Source organism: Trachinotus anak, unplaced genomic scaffold, assembly GCF_046630095.1.
Source record: "Trachinotus anak isolate AG129_WGS33_773 ecotype Australia unplaced genomic scaffold, CSIRO_AGI_Tana_v1 ptg000028l, whole genome shotgun sequence".
NCBI lineage: Eukaryota > Metazoa > Chordata > Actinopteri > Carangiformes > Carangidae > Trachinotus > Trachinotus anak.
Genome location: NW_027273879.1, coordinates 7,315,755 through 7,336,373, shown reverse-complemented (window position 1 = coordinate 7,336,373; position 20,619 = coordinate 7,315,755). Strand labels below are relative to the sequence as shown.

At 47.0% G+C, this 20,619-nt stretch overlaps 1 protein-coding gene across 2 annotated transcripts; it reads right to left on the bottom strand.

The window, feature by feature from the left end:
* Positions 1-594: 594 nt before the first annotated feature.
* smad7 (SMAD family member 7) lies at positions 595-19,308 on the bottom strand. 2 transcript variants are annotated; one of them, XM_071465948.1, is made up of 4 exons: positions 19,163-19,308; positions 16,753-16,806; positions 12,760-12,831; positions 595-1,504 (listed from the first exon to the last, which is right to left on the bottom strand). In XM_071465948.1, the coding sequence occupies exons 2-4, from the start codon at positions 16,772-16,774 to the stop codon at positions 966-968; spliced, it is 633 nt and encodes a 210-aa protein (XP_071322049.1). In that variant the 5' UTR covers positions 16,775-16,806; positions 19,163-19,308; the 3' UTR covers positions 595-965. The 2 variants fall into 2 exon arrangements, with proteins under 2 accessions (XP_071322049.1, XP_071322048.1); XM_071465947.1 differs by having other exon boundaries at positions 17,757-19,298.
* Positions 19,309-20,619: the final 1,311 nt, after the last annotated feature.

Genomic DNA, 20,619 nt, shown 5'->3' with positions numbered 1-20,619 from the left:
TTCCAGTATGTGTGTGCATTCCCACAGGTGTGGCACCAAATTCTTTGTGCGATTGTTGGATACATTACAAACCTTTTCTTTTATCAGCCATTAAAATGAGGAAGCTCCTCCAGGAAGCTGGACACTCCGTTGACTTTATTGGTTCCTGAAATTTGTCATTACTGCTTCCCGGCTGTGATGTCAGTCGATTAATGACAGAGAGGAAGAGGGACATTCATCCCGAAATAACTCAGGAAAAACAGACAATTTGAAGAAGGCATAATGAGCCTGTAAGAGCAGGGACAGTGAGTTATGACTCTGTCACAGTCTGACTCATGTTGTCTCACGGGGAAATGCTTTTACGATCCACGACATGACATTTAAGTCCGTCAGCGACACAAAGTCGAGCCTTTGTTGACTTCGGTAGTAATGAAGAACCAACGTTCTTCACCAAAACTACATTAAAAGGGTTTTAGAGAATTGACATGTGGATCCATTCAAATAATTTAATTTGGATTATGTACGAAAAAAAAAAAACAGAAAAAAAAAAACCCCTGAAAAACTGAATGAAGCCACCACAAACCCAGAGATAAAGCATCGATTGAACAAAGAATGTTATTTGTACTTTTTTTTTTTATTTTGGCATTTCTTTGTTTTGCATTTATATTAAGCAAAGTGCATCTTATTTTCTTTTTCTCATCAACACATTGCACAATACATAAATAATGATGCATATAAAACGTCTTCATATTTACAATTAATAATATATTTATATATAACATAAAATACATTTTTCGCTTCTTATTTTATTTAATTAAATCTTCGTCATTTATTAAACAAAGTCCATCAGAATTTTATACTTTCTTCTTCTTTTAAAACTTTTTTTTCTCTCTCTTTGAACCTCTGGAACAAAAAAGGAAAGTGGGTGTAGTCTGTTTGTGAGGGGCTAGAAGAGGCCAGGAGGGTGAAGAAGAGGAAGGCTGCTGCTATCGGGTGTTGAAGATGACTTCCAACCAGCACGGGCAGCTACTGATGAACTGTCTGGTGTAGCACTGTCCCCAGCCTTTCACGAAGCTTATCTGCACCGTGAAGCCAGTGCGAGGCTGCTGAGTGAACTCGTGGTCGTTCGGCCTCCGCAGGCTGCCGGCCTTGTCATAGTCAAAAGCTTTAATGGAGAAACCGGGGAACACCTTGTGCACCAGCAGCGTGCGTGAGTCCGGGTTGTCCAGTGTGGCCGACTTAATGAAGATGGGGTAGCAGCTGCGGTTGTAGACCCACACCCCGTCTGGCTCACGCGTCAGCTGGATGCCATAGCCGATCTTGGCCCGCACCATCTGCACCAGCTGGGACTTGTTGTCGGAGCAGAGCTGGCCCAGGCAGAAGCCGTTCCCCTGAGGTAGATCATAGAAGATGTCCAGAGAGGGCTCCTGGACTGAGTAGAGGCGCCCGACGCGTGTCTTCTCCTCCCAGTATGCCACCACGCACCAATGGGCCCGCTCGCCAGACTCCTGCAACGCCAGGGAATCTGAAGAAGGAAACAGAGGAAGGAGATGGTTAGACCTGTGGGAAGGTGCACAAGAATGACACGAAGACACCGAAACATCAGACCGTAAAGTAAAGAAAAAGAGAGGAGGGTGGGGGTTAGTGCAGGAGGCTGTGATGAGGGACATCTGATCAGAAATAAACTACTACAACATTACTCAAACATCACGACTTCTCCACAACTTCTTCCTTATCCCCGTTTTGGGAAATGGAGAATGTGCTTTAGTTGGGAGCCAAAGCTAAACTGTCATCCTCAATTTCTGCCATACAGGAAAACCATGTTGGAATTCCTGGACTTCAGACAAGAGAAGCAACTCAGAGACACTGGCAGGCAAGTGTCCACACGCAGTACAATATTTGTCTAGGCATTAAATGCTTATCTTCTGTCTGGCTCGCTGTATTTTTGTAGCAGCGTGGCCAACAATGTACTGACGTCAGCCGACCATCCTGATCATCTCTCTACGGCAACATGCTTAACCCTGCTGGAGGAAATTGGAGACTATCTTTGAATGTGTCTCACAAAGATGAGGCCATGGTTACTGAGCAACAGTAACAAGACGAGGGACTTTCACATGGACACATAAACCATCCCCCTGTCTGCAGTGGAGCACATGGTGTTTAGCTGCTGAGCGAGGCAGGCCGTTAACTCTCAGGCCTTGGTGTCTGAATCGTTGACAAGCTAGACCTCTCCAGTCTAAAGTTTCCCCTGAGCGTAAAAGAAGTGTAGCATTGGCCATGCTCCAGTTTCCACCCCCTCCCCTCCCTCCCCTCCTGTCTCCCTTTAGTGTGCCTCCTGCGCCGTCCCTCTCCCCCTTCATATCTCTATTCCACAGAAATCTGGCTCCCAGCTACTCCCAGCTAGAAAAGTAGGAGCCAGTCAGGCGCAAGGGAAATAGAGGGAGACAGAGAGAGCGCGAGAGGAAAGAAAGAGGGGGCGGGGTGGGGAAGAGAAGGAATGCTTTTCACATATTTTGACTGTTACTTTTGCAACTTTGCTTCCTCTCCTCGTTTTTAAGCGCCTCTTGTGCTTTTAAGGTCATCACCTAATTGCTGCAACTTCTATCAACGGCTCAACAATCTTTTATACTTCCTCTCTTCTCTGTCTCAACACCCCCCCCCCCCCACACACACACACACACACGCGCAAGCTCAAATCCAGCCTCGATGAAAGACACATTCAAGGGTTAAGAAAGCTTGAAGAGGGGAAATATATGTGAGGGGAAAAAAAATGAACAGAGCCCCTCTCAGAGCCATTTCAGTTGCCCCCATCATTCCCATCCGACCCCAAGCTACCCCCACCCCCCTCCCACCCCCATTCCTCGTTTCATCCTGCGGTGGCTGTGAATGTAACCGGTAATTTGGAAGGTCCCGTCTGAGACAAACTGCAACGTTAATGCGGCAGGATCTCTGTCGGCCCGAGCGGACTCACCGCGGCCTGTCATTAGCCTTCATTAGACGCAGGGAGAAGGAGGAAAAAAGGGAAGAAAAAGACAACACTGGGAGAAGAGAGACAGAAACAGAGAGGGGGGAGAGGAGGGGGGCGGGTTGTACTGAAAGCATGCCTTCCGTAAAACAAGAGGGGCTGTGTTCTTTGAAGTTGGTCAGAGCCGAGCCTCGGGGAGTTTATCGTAAATCCGTCCTCATGAGGTGCAGGGGGAAACTAAGTACCCAGCTATCTACCCTCAACCAAATGGAGGAGGAAAAAAAAGCATCTATGTTTGAGTTTAGAGGCAGAAAGTGTCTGTTTTCACCTCAGGCTGTCAAACAGTCTCCGACTCTGGCCGGGGCTTTGCTCTCAGGTTTGTTTTACATGTAAGTACAGAAACAGCCAGGGCTGATGGGAAGAGGGACGCGTTGGACTTTCTTAACAGCTGACAGAGGGCCTGCTGGTGGAGCTCACCTGTGGGGCCCTGTGTGTGTGTGTTTGTTATTGCTGAGAGAGACAGGGCCTGGCGTCAGAGGTCATTAGAGCGGCTGCCTGTCTGAGCCTGTCATTGCAGCCTGAAAACACCCTGCTATTCAGGACTACACTAGCTGCCCCGCTTCCCCTCCCTCGTCGCCTCTCCTCTCTTCTCCTCCTCTCAGAACCTCTGACTGTTGGTAAGTGAGAACCACAGGGGAGGGAAAAGAGAGGGAAGGATAAAAGCAAAGGGTTGAGGAGAGACAGAATAACAACAGAGGGAAATATGCTGGGCAATGGAAAGGGTCAACTGGTAAAGCAGTGATGTTAGACGTACTCAGAGCCTTTTCTCATGTAAAAGTCGCAATACCACAGTTTAGAAATATGCTACGATACAAACCCCACGTTGCCTAAGACAGATGAAGAAATGATGGTGAACTGAGATACTCTGACTTTTAGTTCCTAGTAAGGGTCAAGCTTGAGGAAACACTGATCCTCCATGTACCCTCTTCTGTTAGACCCTCCCTGACCAGCCAATGCCCTCTAAAATCCATGCCCCCAATTTATAACACAGACTTTCTGTCATAAATTCAAAGTCTCCAAGAGCAAATATCTGATGACATCACTATGACATCACCAGGAGCTATTTTCTCAGACTTTTTCCAGAGCCAGAGAGGATGTTGTACGACAGGATGAGTAGTACTCCTCGTGTAGGTGGAGTGACCCTTTAACGGGCAAGCAGCTAATTTTAACCATGTTATATACTGTTAGAACATTTAATCTATGATAATGTTTTATATTTTATGAGCTGATCATAGGTTTTCTGAATCTACAGCTGTAAATTAACTACAGAAGAGTAAAGAGTACTGTGTTTCACTGCAGTTACCATGAATTCTTCCCATTTCTCCACAGTTGGATTGAAAAAAAAAAGAAAACAGCCTGAAAACTAATCTGAGGGGGCGTCCATCGAGACAATGACAAAAATAAATCTATCTGCAGGATTCCGTCCAGCTCAAACTAACCTCACAGGTAAACAAAACCAAACTTTTTCTGTTCAGTACATCAGCAGAGAGAAAGCAAGACAGGCAGACTCCTCCATCTGTGGGCCGCAGCCCTGTGAAGAGTATGTTCACAGCTTGTCCTGACAGCACATGAGCTTACACCTCATGAGTAATGCTGCCGAACACAGAACCACACACACATGTAAACACACGTGCTGCCGCGAGTGGCCCCGTATCAACACACCTTGTTCCAAGTGCAAGGCTCATTTAACAGAATTTTAATTTTTAACACATTGTGTGTTTGTGTCTGTGAGTGTGTTTGCGTGCGAGGCGTCTGCTGGTTGAGCTCCTCGTGTTACAGTCTGACACTATTTCAGGTGCTCCTCGCATAGGTGTATGCGTGTACGTGTCAGACGGTGTCGTCCGACTGTCTGCGCCGTCTGTCCTTGGAGAGGTGCGTTCATCAGCTCCCAGCTCCTAAACTCTGACAGAGCTGTCTGTACATCTGTCTGTGTGTCTGTCCGCTTCCTGGATGTCTGCCTATCGAAGCATTAGTCCGTCTTTCTGTCTGCCACCCCACCTGCTCGTCTGCTCTGCGGCCTTTCAGCCCATGTGTCTCAGGCCTCTCCTCACTGGAGATAAGCTGGCTAGCTGGCAGCCTGAGGCCATCTGTCAGCCCGGCCCTCTCTGCTCTGCTCTGCCTCTGTCAGTCGTCTGCTGCTGGTCTGTCCCATTCTGGTTTGTCCCATGGGGTCCACACATAACCCCCCCATTCGAAAAAGCAGAGATAAAATGTTGATAGATCATTGCAGAAAGATACTGGAGCGGACTGGTGTGGAGTGCGTCATGTGATCGCGGATGATAATAATGATAACCGGCCTTTTTAAAAAGCGCTTTTTTTCTTTGCAATGTAAGAAATTGCGAGAAGCAGCTGGTGAAAGCTAATGTGGATGCTAGCCATCAGCAACACTGTGCAAACAAAAACAGCATATTGCACCCATGTTTTTAAGGCATTTAATGGATGATCAGATTATGGTCTGCAAGGTGGTGGGTGGGTGGGTGGGTGGGTGAGGGGGGGTGGCGGGGGGGTGCGCTGCAACAAACCAGGACACTCTTCAAAGAAATACGTCAATGTAAATAAGTGCATGCAAACTCTTTAAACCACAGCAAAAGGAAGGAGAATTGGCAAATAGACACACACTGCTGGCTCCCCTGTGGATTTTAATGGTCCTACGGTCTTTAAGAGTGGACGCCACGCTAGCTGAGACAATTGGACTTGGTTGAAGGGAGGAGGGACGGCTGAAAGAGGGGGTGGGGCAGTGACAGACTGGGTGCTTCTCTCAGGGCCAGAAACACAGTCTGGAAAGGTTAATCATTACCTCTGTCTGACTCCGCACACACCACACACACCACACACACCACACACACACACACACACACACACACCAGGTCGCTACTATTCTTAGAAGTCAACACAGTCACAGAGTAGCAGCACGCCTACACTCTCATGAGCACACACACAATTTTCAACCTTCAGGCCTGGACAAAACACCATCAACATCAGTAAATAGTGAGGAGGCTCCTGAGAACTGTCTTGTATCGATCCCTGAGAGCTCTGTGTATGTGTGTGTGTGTGTGTGTGTGTGTGTGTGTGTGTGTGTGTGTGTGTGTGTGTTTGTGTGTATGTGTGTGTGTGTGTGTGTGTGTGTGTGCCTCTCTCAGCTCAGACGTGTAATGACCCTGTCCTCATCAGACACACACGAGGCGGCTGAAGAGAGGAATGAGGAAGACATGAAGGAAACAGCTCAAGGGGGGAAGGAAGGACTCTTCACGGTGCCTTATTTTCATAGTCAACACCCTCTCTCGAGCCGGGGAAAGTCTATTCCAAAGGTCAAGGGTCACCCTGGAGGCATTCCTTTTGTCCCCTCTGCCATGCCATATATGCTCAACCTTGCGAGTCTGCGTGTGTTTCTGACTGTAATGAGAGCCTGTGCATTTCTCTCTCTGCGTTCACAAAAATATTCGTTCTCAATTGATTTTCTGAGTTAAAACAAGTTAAGAGTCCTCAACAGCTGGTTGGCTGTGTTCGACTCACTCTCCTCTGTGGCAAGAAATTCAATGACGGACGACCCCTTTCTGAAAGTGAAAGGTTAGCCGTTGAAGACAGAGGAACTGTCCTTGTCTCACATCAATACAACACCACGGCCTTGTTGGTTTAAGCCAAGTTTGTGCTAGTGGCGGCTAGTGTAGCCTCAGGCTGCTAGCTTCAAGCAGAGATGAGGAGGCTACAGATGTCTGGTAAGCTCACTTCTTTTTAACTTAAAACGAAAAAGATTTTTTTCATATTCAAACTTATCGTCTTCAGCCCCAGCTGACACTGCTTCCAGTAATGTTCGTGCAGCTCCCCCTGGGGCCACAGAAGGTTTCATGCAACTTTTTTCACATGAGCAGTACCAAGTGAACCTGTAAGCAGACCTTGATGTGTAAATTAAGTTCAGTCACAAAGCAGAAAACTTTTCATTGTATATGAAGCAGTAACATTGGTTGTCAAGTGTCCCAGCTGTGCCTAATTTTCCTTATTAAAAATACAACTTTTGCAACAACTACTTTAAAGAGGAAGTAACATTGTTCAGCCCCAGTAGATTAACAGACAGACAGATTCATGGTAGTGGGTTCAGAAGGTGACACAGGAAGTGCCTCTTTAGGGTGGCAGGCTATATAAGAAGATGTTAAGTCCTTCCTCTGTTTCAAGAAACCTAAATAAGCCCTGATGGCAGGAAAACCACACAGGGGAGTGGCACAGTTTCGCTATCTACAGATCTGACTCCTTGCAGAAACACAGATAGAGAGAATGAGTTGCAGACACGCCATCTCTAACATGAACCATCCGGCCACGACCGGGAGAAGATAAGAAGGAGAAATGGCGCATGTTTTCCTAATGCATCCATCTACAGTATAATTTTCTCTGAGTGGAAGTTTCTGCTATAATTACACGATCCACATGTCTTGATGCCAGGAATGGTGTTTTTCTCAGATGTAACAGAGGAAGGCTTCATAATTAATTAGGGGAGAATCTTCCAATTGTATCCAAATCATAGCAAAACTATTGGACATTCTGTATCCCTGTAACGCCTTCTTCCTTCTCCTGCTGAGTTATTATTCAAACACTTCATCGTGCTGACCCTCGCGCACACACACCATCCCCTGCAGCCCAGATTTCCCAGGGTGACAGGACAAATAAACACTGGGTAGTTGGATACAGGGTGCCAGGCTGGCCGTAATGATGTCATCAGCTCACTTTTGCAAACACACAAGTCAGAAGATCACCCGCAGGCTCTGCATCTCGAAGCCATGTACACACACACACACACAAACACACACAGAGCTATGGGCAGATGGACAGACAAGTGGAACAATCACCCGCATTGTTGTGGCACTGAAACACCGTGGGAACTAAATAATACAGGCACCGCAAACAGAGAGGGAGACAACCAGCAGAGCCAGTTGTGTGTGGTCTAAGCCTTTGTTGTGTTGTTCCTCTGTTATTAATATTTATTATCAGCTATATGCCCATGAATGTGTATGTGCGTGTGTGTGTGTGTGGGTGTGTGTGTATGCCAGCGCTGTGGTCTGTGATAGAGATGTAGCCACTGACAGGGCTGAGTCGGTCACTGAGATAAAAAGACACACGCACACCCCTCCAGACTGAGTACACAAAAGACAAAGTGACTACATGAATGAGCAGGCAGGAGGGTGGAGACAGCAGTCATGTGTGTCACACAAGAAATCTGACACACACTCACACACACGTATACACACACACGCACAGGTTTACAGGAATGTGTCTCCACTTATTTCCATTTTCATCTTTATCCTGCTGAAGGGGGTGGGGGTGTAAGGGTTCTCCCTCCCTTCCTCTTTACACACACACACACGCACACACTCTCTCTTTCTCTCTCTCCCCTCTCTCTCTCTTTTATATCTTCATACATTGAGGTAACGTCAAAATCCACTTCCACAGAGTGACTGCAAACCAAAACAATGTTCATCTTGTTCTGGGCTTCCCTCCAGCTCTGGCTTGGTGCCAAATCTGCATAGCCCACCTTTCAATCAACGGTCTAGGCTAAGGTAGGCAAATGTTTTCAAGTGGAAATGTTATCTTGATGCTACACTAAGAACAAGATGGCATAAAGCATCTGAACCCCAGAAAAATCTTCAGAAAAACCTTGCAAGCTATGAACGCTTTCCTCTCCCTTCCTCTCTTTTTTCCTCTCTCCATCCTCTGCTGTCTCCGTGTGCTGTTTTTTCGATTTGTGCAGCATAATGACACAGGGTGGGGAACAGAGGACGGCCAAAACCAAAATTAAGTCCCTTGCCAAGAGGCGGCTTGGCTGCCGCGCAAGGAGAGGAAGTGGGGAGTAATGAGAGATCCTGGCCCGGCACGGAGCGGCCCGGCTCTGCTCAACTCGCTGGCTAACACGCAGCCTCCAAATTACAGAGAACAGAGCAGAGCTGCCGGCCATCTCTCCCTCCACCCAAAGCCGCCATCTTCTCTCCCTCTTCATTTTTTCCTCTTACTGTTCAAGCAAGGGAAAAAAAAATAACATAAAGAAAATCAAGATTCGACCAAAATAGAAAGAGTTTTATGGTGAAGAAAGCGTTCATTTTCTCTGTAGCAAGTCACCTGGCTGTAACAGTCCACCTATACATTTATGTCTTTGTAGAAGTTAAAAAAAAAAAATGTTCAGTTTCTTTCTCTCCTTCTTGTTTTACTACCTCCCTTCTTTCTGGTTGGTGCACCCCAGTGTTTGTTTTCCGTCAAGATGAGGCCTCGGCTGCCTCCCTGTCCGCTCGCCTTTTCCTCAAAGACATGAGGTCATATCCTGCGCAGCCCTTTCCTTTCCCTGCTAACCCAAACAAGGCTGGAATGCCGAGAGAGAGAGGGGGAGAGAGAGAGAGAGAGAGAGAGAGAGAGAGAGAGAGAGACTGAGGGTGCTCTGTTCTGAGATGAGCTGTAGACTGCTTTCCAAAAAATAAAATAAAATCTAAGATAGTGTCTTAGATATTACATTGGTGATAAACTAATTCAAAACAACAGACAGGCCTTTTCTCTCACTGGGCTTGGACCAAAAATGGGCCGTTTCTGCAGGGGCCTTTCCATATGACAGCAGAACTAGTTTGATTTAATGAACTGAGATGCCAGGACTAAATTTAATCTCTGTCAGAGCCCCTGATGAAGGTTATACCTCCAGCCGATTCACTGGATGACTAATTGACTGACTGATGGGCTGGCCGACTGTCTGTCGAGTGAGGTGACTGGCTGGTGGTATAAGAATACAACTCAGCCTAAATTTAACCTGCAGTGGGAGGAAGCGCCTGTGTGACAGTCGGCCGTGCGCCAGGGCTCGCACCAGGTCACTCTATCTGTGTGTGTGTGTGTGTGTGTGTGTGTGAAAATGTGTGTGTGTGCGTGCGTAGGTGTCACCACAGCCCGACTGGATCCTCTTACACACAAGCACTCTGGGTCAGTCCCCGATGGCACCAGCAGGCATGTCACCAACACACACGCGCACACACACACCAATGCTACACATCCAATAAGAGCTTGGCACAAACAGATGTCTTTACCTCAGCTCTAAAGAAGACTTAATTTATATATGTAACACATTCAAGCTGGGTGTTGACCCTCAGTGCTTCTTTTGACCAAATCTGTCCAAACGACCAAATATCAAAACTACCAAGAGCAGAAAACTGGCATTCAATGTCTGGTCAGGTTCATAATCCTGTTTACTTACCCTTTGACTGGATAGTTCCAGACTCAGTTCATAATTTGGCCAATTTTAGACAATGGAAACTTCTTGTACATTTGCTTGTGTTTAGAAAATAGAATTCAACCTTTGAGAACATTTGGATTCTTTATTTACTGAAAAATATCTAAAATCTAAATTTGTCAAACTATTCTTTCTACATCAGGACCAGATCACTGCAGCACTAGCATGAAAAAACGTTCAAATGATACCACACCTGAGTACAAACACATCCACAATTTGTCCCAAAGTGCAGACCTCCAGCTTGTCATGCTTTACAGAGGTCTTTTATTTAAAAAAAAACATTGTCCAGACATCTCAAGCTTTACAAAATGGACATCTGGTTACGTGGGTGTTACCTGAGCTTCTCATATACTTGAAGACTTAAAGATATAGTCTCTAACAAGTTTAAACATTACTTAACACTCCACAGATTCCTAACCAACAATCCGGCGTCCTCTTAACCCCGACCTGAGCTCCCATTTCCGAATCTCTCCCTTGATCTCTCTCTTCATTTCCTGGGTGAACCTAAACCCCTGAGCTAAGCCCTCAGCCCAGCTCAAACCGGGATCAGAACCCCGACACCCAGCTCCAGGCCTCCAGCCATCGACCCTCCTCTCCTCTCCACCGCTCTCTGCTCTGCTCTGTTCCAAGCTGATGACGTGAGCCAGCGAGAGGAGCTTTGGAGCTGGTAGCCTGGCAGGCAGCCTAGTTTGCATTTGCGCTTGTCGCTGTCGCAGCTCACTTAACTCCTTCCAGCCCGGATGGCCTCTGCTTTCTGAGATAGAAAGAGGGATGTTTTCTCTAACCTCATCTCATCAGCTCTGTCTCAACTGTGATTTCTAGATGAGCGAGGATTTTCCTTTGGGTGCCTTTTTGCTCTTGCTAATGTCTAACTCCATAGCTCTACCAATCCAATTTTTCTCTAAGTCAACAAGCACTTAATGATTCTACTACAATATGAATAAACCTGACAGTGTAACTCTTGCTGACTTCAAGTCTTTGCCACCCTCCTTCCCCCAAAGACACCCTCCTCTCTCTTCCTTCTTCCTCTCTGTAAATATGTCTGGAGAAGAACATAAAAAGGGCAGAGTGAGTGAATTAGAAGGTCAGCGGCGGGCCTCTGGGAGAGCCATGTTTCTTTTGTCAGGGCCCCAGAGGGAGGGAGCAAAGGAGGGAAGCAAGGAGGGAGGGATTGTGAGGAAGGGGAAAGGAGGAATCGAGCAGGGCTCTTTTTTTTCTCCTTTGGCTTGCCAGAGAAATCATGAGGGCAGAGAGCTTCGGCCATCCCACCTCGGCCTTTCTACCTCTACTGCTCTGACAGAGGGGGTCCATTCACTGGAGCGCTGGCCGCCGCTGCCATGTCATCCTCACCAGGAAGGAAAACAGGGGAGGAGGAAGAGGAGGAGGAGGGGTAGCGTGTACTCCTTACTGAGGGAGGGAAGGAGTAAGGGAGGGAGCATAGGGGCGCCTGTTAAGACACCAGTTCTTAGGTTTCACAGTCTGAACTGGGTCTAAAATGTGTCTTTACTTAATGCACACGGGGAGGATTTTAATGTCCATCTGGGGGTCTGGAGGAGGAGGAAGAGAGGAGAGGTTGATTTTAGGTTCCTCTGTTCTGTTTAGCACTGCTCCAATCTCTTCTCCCATCTAAGGACACACACATACACACACACACACACACACACAGGCAGGCAGGCAGGCTAACCCCTCCATCCCCCTACCACCAAACAAAGAAGGGGGGGGGGGGAATGGGCAGTGAACACCAACTGACATAAAACAGGCTTTAAAGGCCCAGTAATGAGAACCATCTGAGGCAAAGGAAAGCAGAGACCAGCACCGAGCAATCCCAGGCAGTGGAGAGCAAACTTTAGCTCTTGCGGACACCATCTTATTCTGTAGCCTGCGGACAGGGTGCTGGGTAAGGAAGGCAACGCTGCCAAAGGGGATTATGGGAAAAAAGCTGAGGAAGCCCGAAACACGTCCTGCATGAGCGATGGAAGAAAGAAAGGCGCCTGTGTCTCGCTCTTATCCACACACAGAGCCCAGTGGAGAGTTAACTGTCTACAAAGACGTCCCCTGTACGCACAAACACACCCAAACAAACACTCGCATGTCAGTTGAAGCTGCTTTTTCTCTCCACAATGCCGCACGCACAGAGCATATTCTTCTCCAAACAACGGCCGAGCGTGTTTGTCTTCCATTACAACATGACACAGAGGGGGATGAGAGGGAATCGGAGAGGAAGAGGAGAAGAGAGGGACGTTGTTCAAAGAGCCAGGAGGGAGGAATTTATGTGGATGTGGGAGAAATACACCACCCTCCTTCACTGGCTTTTTTTATTACAGAGGGGAAGCAGGGGCCCCCACAATCACTGCCTCATCACAAGCATGGAGGGGAGATGGGTGTGTGTGTGTTAGGAGGAATGCACAGGACAAGGAAAAGAAAACAAAAGAGGAAAATAAAAAAAGGGGACAAACAGAAGAAAATGGGTTGTTTACATAGAAAATCTATTAGTAAGAGTATTTACCTGAAAGCCCCACAGGGGCCGAGTATGTCGTTCCCCCAGTATCACTGGATGAAGGTCCAGAGTCTGGAGAATCTAATGGAGAGAGAGAGAGAGACTTTGAATTAGTACTGTGTGTCTGTGTGTGTGTGTGTGTGTTCCTGTGTGTGTTTGTGCGTTTGTGTGTGTGTGTGAAGAGAGACAGCAAAGCAGCAGCTGTGAGGCCGTCAATCACTCCAGTGAAATCAATGCCTAATGAAGACGCTGACGACGAAGCTCACACTCACACACACACACACACACACACACACACACACACACACACACACACACACACACACAGACGACTTACAGCGGGGAGTTTCTTACACCCCTGATAATCCCCCATAATCCACTGCTTCAGGAGAAACGTTAGCCCTGCATCTCTGCATAGACGAGCTGCTGATCTGGAAAGAGCTGTATTCTCTTTGCTAATGACTGAGGCGAGAGTTTGGGCTGGAGACTGATCCCCGCTCAATAACCAAACACAGATCAAATACTAGAGCCCAGTGAGCGCAACACTTTGTCTTCTGGGTCTCCTTCTCTAATGGCCATTCAAATTGGCTCTATGGGGACAGAGAAACAGCTGAAAAAAATCTGAGTAAATTTGATGCCTATGAGCTAAATCCGAAACCTGAGCCTCCATACCAACAGCAAAGGTGTATCAGAAATGTTAGCGCCTAAAAATAAGTTCAATGTATGTGTGAGTGTGTGCGCGGCTGCCTTGGAATTCAAAATTTCAGCAGGAGACACTCCATGCGAGCAAAAACAATGAGGCACACAGAGCTTTGAAAAGGCCTTGAAAGCAGTTCACCATAGATTTTCTCAGCAGGCAAACAAGAGAGAAAAACTAGTCATTCTCTCTCGCCCTCTCTTTGCATTTGAATACTTAACTCCCACTAAGACTTGTAATGTCGACTAGTTTCAACATGACACCTGAATGGGGCTTTAACAAAACCGAGCGGAGCAGCACACCGCTGGGAGAAGGCTAGCTCTGCTGCAGAGCTGCTGCTGCTGGTAGCTTGGAATTCACTAATGATACATTCCTTTTGCTGCACGTCAACGCTCCTCTACACCTACCATCCATTGAACCACAGAGAGCGGTGGTGGTCACCTCCACTCTAACTGGATTATGACTCTAAAGTGCAGTTTGTCTGATGGTTATATTGTAACGGAACATACACATAACTGTTGCGTTCAACTTGATCGCACAGCAGTCACTAAAAAATGCCAACTTAAGAAAAGACGATTCTCTTCGCCATACAGCGTGTGGGGGTTCAGAAAGCATTTCATCCACATATACTGAGGAGGAGGAGGAGGAGGAGGATGGTGGTTCTGTTGAATACTTCCTCTCTTCAGCAAACAGATCGTCTCATTGGCCGCCTGTTTGACCGAGCATAGCTGCAGGAGCAACGAAGTAATTAAGAAACAGCGACCAGAGCGGTTTCACTGCGAGCCCTGCTCCCCGCCACCCTGTCCCGTCCGGACGCGGCCCGTGCTGCTGCGGTCACAGTAATGAGATGCACGGGCATAGCCCAGCCTGCCTTGCTTTCATTGGTTGCCAGCAGCCTTGCCCTGGTCTCCCGGGCAACAGTTCACAGCTGACCACAGGGCTGAGGGGGCATCAGAGAGAAACAGTGTGTGATTTATATTCCCCAGAGCTGGAACAAGGTAGCGTTTTACGTCTGGGCTGCTTTCATATTGACCGCTGCTGCTGGAGCGGACAGGCACCCTGACACATATAACCCCACTTCCTGTTCACTGGAGTCATAAAACTATCATCATAAAATATGTCGCTCTTCCGCTTCATGCAGATTTTTACAGCGTTTAATTGCCTTCTGAAAGTTAACTATGCAGATTTTCTGAATGTCATGATGATTTAACACAGCCTTATACAAAGCAAGGGCTAAGAATGGTATAGAAAATTGGAATAGCCTGCAGTAATGGGAAGGAGTTGATGACTGACAGTTCCCCGAGGCAGTGGGGAAAAACCCCTGTCTTTCTGCATGATAAGCTCATCTGTCCTCTGTGCATATGTGTGTGTGTGTGTGTGTGTGTGTGTGTGTGTGTGTGTGTGTGTGTGTGTGTGTGTGTGTGTGTGTGTGTGTGTGTGCACCCTCCAGCCTGCTCCATTGTCCTGTTAATATATGTTGTCTTTCACCCCCCCTTGCCAAGCCAGGCAGACAGACAGCCAGGCAGACAGACAGGCAGACAGGCAGGCAGGCAGACAGACAGCCAGGCAGACAGACAGACAGACTCTTTGATTAACCACAACTGCAGCTGCACTGTCTGAATGCAACCAAACAAGGAAACAGTCTGACAGGTGAGCTCGAGACTGCTGCGCTGTTTCACTCAAATCATGAAAAATATGATTTTAAACAAATTGTATCCATATTGAAAAAGAATAAAACCTCTATTTAGGGACAGGCAAGCAACCTTCTGATATTTTCCCTTTCTTGTTCTGTTCTCGTTGGCAACGTTTAATTCTCACACGGTCACGCCAATGTAAGTTTTTGGGTTTTTTTTTTTTTTTCTTCCAGGTTGCTCTGAAAAGGGAAACGGGGTGGTAACATGAATTGAATAATCATTTCCGCTGTCTGCATCCAGCTTGCATTTCCTATTTACCTTCTTGTTTCCTTTCATCACAGGAAAGTCTCCAAATGAACTCGCTGGCTCTGCCCTGAGACGGACGTCAGCAGATCATGTGGGGGTTGGGTCGAGTATAAAGAAGATTTCCCCCAGCATTTTTTGGACTGATGTTTGCTTGTATTTAAGTTTTTAGTTTTGGAAATGCTTTTCAGGTAAAATAATATCGCCAAAGCATGGTACATAAAGATGACAAAGACAGATGGGAGGGGGGCTTTGATGAACCACAGCTGCAGCTGCAATGACTTCCTATTGTTTCCACTCACTGAAAGCCACTTTCTCCTTCTCCTAACTAGGTGGCTGGTGGGCCGACTGGTCATTGTTTAACTCTGAGCTTTTCCTGCACTGACAGACTGCCAGACATGGGGTAAATGAGCAACGAAGGGAGGGCGACAGATTCTGCAAATTAAAAACTGAGGCCTTGACAGTCCCACAGTCGGTCTAAGCATTTATATCATGAAGAGAAGCTGTTGCACAGAGTAAAAAGGATCTCATCTCCTCCTCTTCCTCCCCAGTCTAGTTATAGCTTGAAATTTAAAACACTTCAAAACCGACTTAATAGGCGATGACATAACCTGATGCCACTTTCCGGCACCAGGGAATAGGATGACAACCACAGCAGCATGTGGAGTCTGGCACAGGTGGAGGGAGAAAACAATTAACCAAAACCAAAGCTTGTTAAGAAAAAGAGAAAAATAAAAACAATTGGGAGATCATTTGCAAATTTTCTCCCCTTGTCCTAAAACAAACACATCCAAACAGAGATATAGGACTGTGACACACACACACACACAAGCCCTCAACCTTAATCATTTGATTAATTCAGCTGATAAAGGCTGGCTGGCTCCAGAGACGCCGCTGTCTGTCTGTTTCTCTCTCTGTGATTCACAATAGATAGATGGACACACAAACAAACACACATAGAACTCCCTCTCAGGCGCACACACACGTGCGCACGCACACACACACACACACACACACACACACACAATGTGCCCCTGGTGATGTGCCAGTCAGTCTATAGCTGGTATCTCAACTTTGTGCTGCTTTGCCCTGGCTGCCAGCCATGCTAGAACTGCCCAGCCAGCCAGGCGTGCCACTCCACTGCTATCATAAATCACAACATAACATGGAGCCATTTCCTACACACACACACAGACACACACAAATGCACTGCAGGGGGAGTGTGTAAGACTATATGCAATATAATTTCAGACATATCAGACAACACATAAGCATTTGTGAATACACAACATGGTATTTCAGATGTGTAAAAAAAAATGGTTCAGACAAATATCAATGTGTGTACTTGTATATGTAGACTGTGCTCACCTGGTGGTTTAAGATAGTCCATGGGATAGCGCGAATATGGAGGAGGAGGAGACTCTGCATATGGGAAAAAAAGGAGAAGCAGAGCATAAGAAAAAAAAAAACAAGCGAGAGATCTAAACTCTAAGATAAGAGTTGTCATTCTTCAGGGAAAAGGGGTTTGTTTCTGTCAGCTCAGCCTGGAGAGCAGGCCGGCCGGGCGGCTATTGCCTTTCATTGGCAGGCAGATAAACAGGGGGCCGCCTGGCGCCAGGAGGGCCACTATCAGCGTCTAGGACAAACTGAGATACGGGCCTCTTTTGGCCCGGGACGCCAAGCAAGCACACACACACACACACAAGCACACACACAAGCCCTGGAAACTTCAGCGTGGAAAGACTGTAAAGCCCTGGCTGAGTCGCTTTGCACTTTGGAAATGCCAATTGTGAAATGCTGAAATGCCAGAAAGGCTGTTTGTTTGAAAAGCGGGGCTTTGATGAAGTTGAAAATATCCTCATTTAAGTTGGAACAAACAACTCCTAAGTGCTTTGGCACCTTTTAAAGTGCCAAACAAAAAAACATGCTATGGTTGGGTCGCTGCCTAACTAACCGATCTCTACTAAGAAATCAACACATGTAACATTTAAAAACACAAAAAATTAAATTGGAGGTAATTCTGGGGGGGGGGGGGGGGTGATCTGTGATGTGACTAGTTTGATGTGACATGCCAAATTCAAATGTAATGACACCTAACCCTAACCCTGCAGTGCCGAAAAGATGAAGAGGACCACTTGGCACGCTTTCCACTTCGGTCAAGTTTGACCTTATGGAAACTCAAGACAACTGTGCCAAGAGAGGTGATGTCATTTGAATTAGGCTAATTAGTCCTTTAAGAGCCAATTCTTTGACATAATGTCACGGTGTCTGAATTTGTGCTTGATTCAAAATTAGGCCCGACCACCAGAGAATTAAACGCAATTTCAGAACTTTTGTTGTGAGGATGAGGTTATTAAAATAATCCAGCTCACCGAGTTCACAAAGCCTGCTCATGTGGTGCGGGTTGCAGCAAACGAGCTCTGGGTTGATTTTCCCGTAGGATTCACAGCAAGACAGCCTCTTCAGCTCCGAGGAATGCCTGAGGTCCGGCCACCTGAACACTTTGTAGAGCAGCATGGGGAGAGAGTAAGACTGTTGACCCACTTTGGCGTCCACTTTGCTGGGCAGGAGCAAGCAGGGGCTTCGGGCACCCCCCTTGGACTCCACCGCCTGCAAAAGCACCTCTAATTGTTTCTCTTTGATCTTTTTCAGTATCGAGTGGGTCAACGCCTTCAATTCAGCCTCCGACCCGGCGTTGGACTTGGCCACCTTTGTCGTTTTGCCCATGCAGCAGCCCCCGGAGCCATGCGTCCCTCCTCTATCCGCCTCCCCGTCGCCCTCCACGGGCGCACGGCTCCTCCAGAGTCGCCGGACGAGCCCCGATCGTTTGGTCCTAAACATGCGGGACGAAAAGAGGGTTCCCCGGCTAAAAAACGAGCATGGTGTCCGCAAATCATGAAGATTCCGGGATCCGAGTCCAGGCAATGACAAGCAGCCTGAGAAAATACGGTGGAAAAACTGGGAGCTGGATGAGCAGAGGAAATCTGTAGCATACGCCAGTCTCTGTTGCCTTCTCCTGCAGACTAGATCACCGAAAAGCAGTCGAGGTTGACGGGACAGTCAGCTTTTCCTCTGGGGATAAGTAACCATCACCCCCGGGTGTTTAAGACTAGGCTATAAAACTGAATCTAGCAGCCTGTACACCTCTACAGGGGAAATGTGCTACAACAGAGAAGCATGTAGCCTCAATGTGTTACAATTATTCACTAGGTGATGTGCAGCCTGGCGCACATCTGAGCTGACCCCTTTAAAACACGCTCCGTGTCGATTTCTCAGCACATAAACACTGTCAAAACATCTTTTTGAGTGCGCATTAGCTGTGGTGGGAATAAAACAAACTGGGGCCTAATTAAGCCTAAACGCGATCAGAATCATCCCATGAAAACCGAAGCTCGCCACTGTGTCTTCAAGAGCATTAATCCACAAAATCCTTGATCCGACTGCACGGAGACGGGCTCTCTCCACCAGGCTTGCGGAGCTTTGCTTTTTTTTTATTTATTTATTTATTTTTTTATCCGTTATCGTCTAAATATGCCACTCGGTCTGCAGAGGATGTGGTCTGCTGGCAGGAATGAGTCTCGATCCAAAGGAGCCAGGGATCAAATCCAGGACTTAGAATCTCTAACCCGAGTTGCGTTGCGTTTGAAAAGCCACAGAGAAATGCGAGAGAGACCCTCGGGTTACACGTCCACGCACCGTAACCTATTTCAGTGGCCGAATTCCCCTCAAAATTAAAAAAAAAACAAAAAAAACAAAACAAAAATAATAATAATCCAACCTCGTATCGTCGCACGAAGTTTCCGCGTCTGAGCGTGGAGGAAAGCGAGCCGACGACTGGTTCGGAGGGGGGGCGGCAGGCTCTCTGTCTGTGAGTGAGGCGGATGGTTTGGGTGCCCTTGCTCCGTCTCTGGTCTCCAGTGCGCATTGACGCGCCCGGTCACGTGTGTGTCTAGACACCCTGTCGCTTAAAAGAAATGTGATTGTGTTGCGCAAACAACAGAGCAAGTAGAGCCCACGGCGCACACACACACACACACAGAGGCACACACACACACACATATACACACACACACACACACACACACAAAGAAGCAGAAAAGTTCAAATTTTCCCCGAAAAAGTTGACAAAGTGTAAAGTTGAGAATGAGAGCAGAAGGGGGGGGGGGCTTGTGAAACTGTAGCAATTATGCCAAAAGATACAAACGATGAAATCGATGAAAGTCATTTAAATGTTAAACTTCTGTTCAATAAATGGTACATTTGAGGAAATTTTTTAGTTTAGGCCTTTTCCGCTCACAGGCCTTATTCGATGGTCTTTGATGGCACGGGAATCAAGAAAAAGGGCAAAAGCCCAAATGTTTGCAAATTCTGTAAATATTATAAGCTGAGAACATCCAATCCCTCAGTTCCCTGATGTGTTTGATGAGTGTTTTAACAGCACTCTGTTTATGTTAAGCACACATGTCTGGTAGAGGTGTGTGTCGTGGAGCTGGGGATCAGTCAAACGGATGTAGTGTTTTCCATGTTCTGCTCAAAATTAAACATTTTTCCCGTTGCCATGTCAATCATTCAGTGTAGTTTTGCTTGCTTTAACCTGTATGGCATGTTTACCCTATGTTAAGCCTTTCAGGCAGACCCTATTCACACCCCTTCTAACCAAATAGCCATTAAGGTTTTGACTGTACTTGGATAAGGTTGAGGTTACAGGACCAGACCAGAGCCCAGATGCAGCTGCTGCGTTTGAATTGAATTGAAATTGTACCTGCGAGACTGAACTTAGGGAGAAGAACACACAAGCCTCTGACCGTCCGAAACACAGATGGGAGCGCGCTGCTGCCGCCCTCTGGACGCTTAGCTTTCAGGTGGGGGGCGCGCACACACACACACACGTTTTCTTTGAGTTTGTCTGCCTTAACTATCAACACAGCAGTTTCCACCCATCTTTATTTATCCAGTAGGAACTTTCCAGTAGCCGAGGATCAATTTCCTTTCGTGCCTGACAGTAGCTCTGTAACAGCATGTGCCCACTTTATTATTGTTTTTGCTCAAGCGTTGGATTTGAGCTACTGACAGGATCATTTGCAGTTTAAGAGCTGAAGGCATTAAACATTTAAGTGAGGCAGCCTTGTCTGCTATTTCTTTTTTTTTTTTACAGTTGTACAATGGCCCAAAACTATAATAAAAAAGGGACAATGAAAATGTTTTGACTACATTGGCCTCGCTGTTGTCAGATTC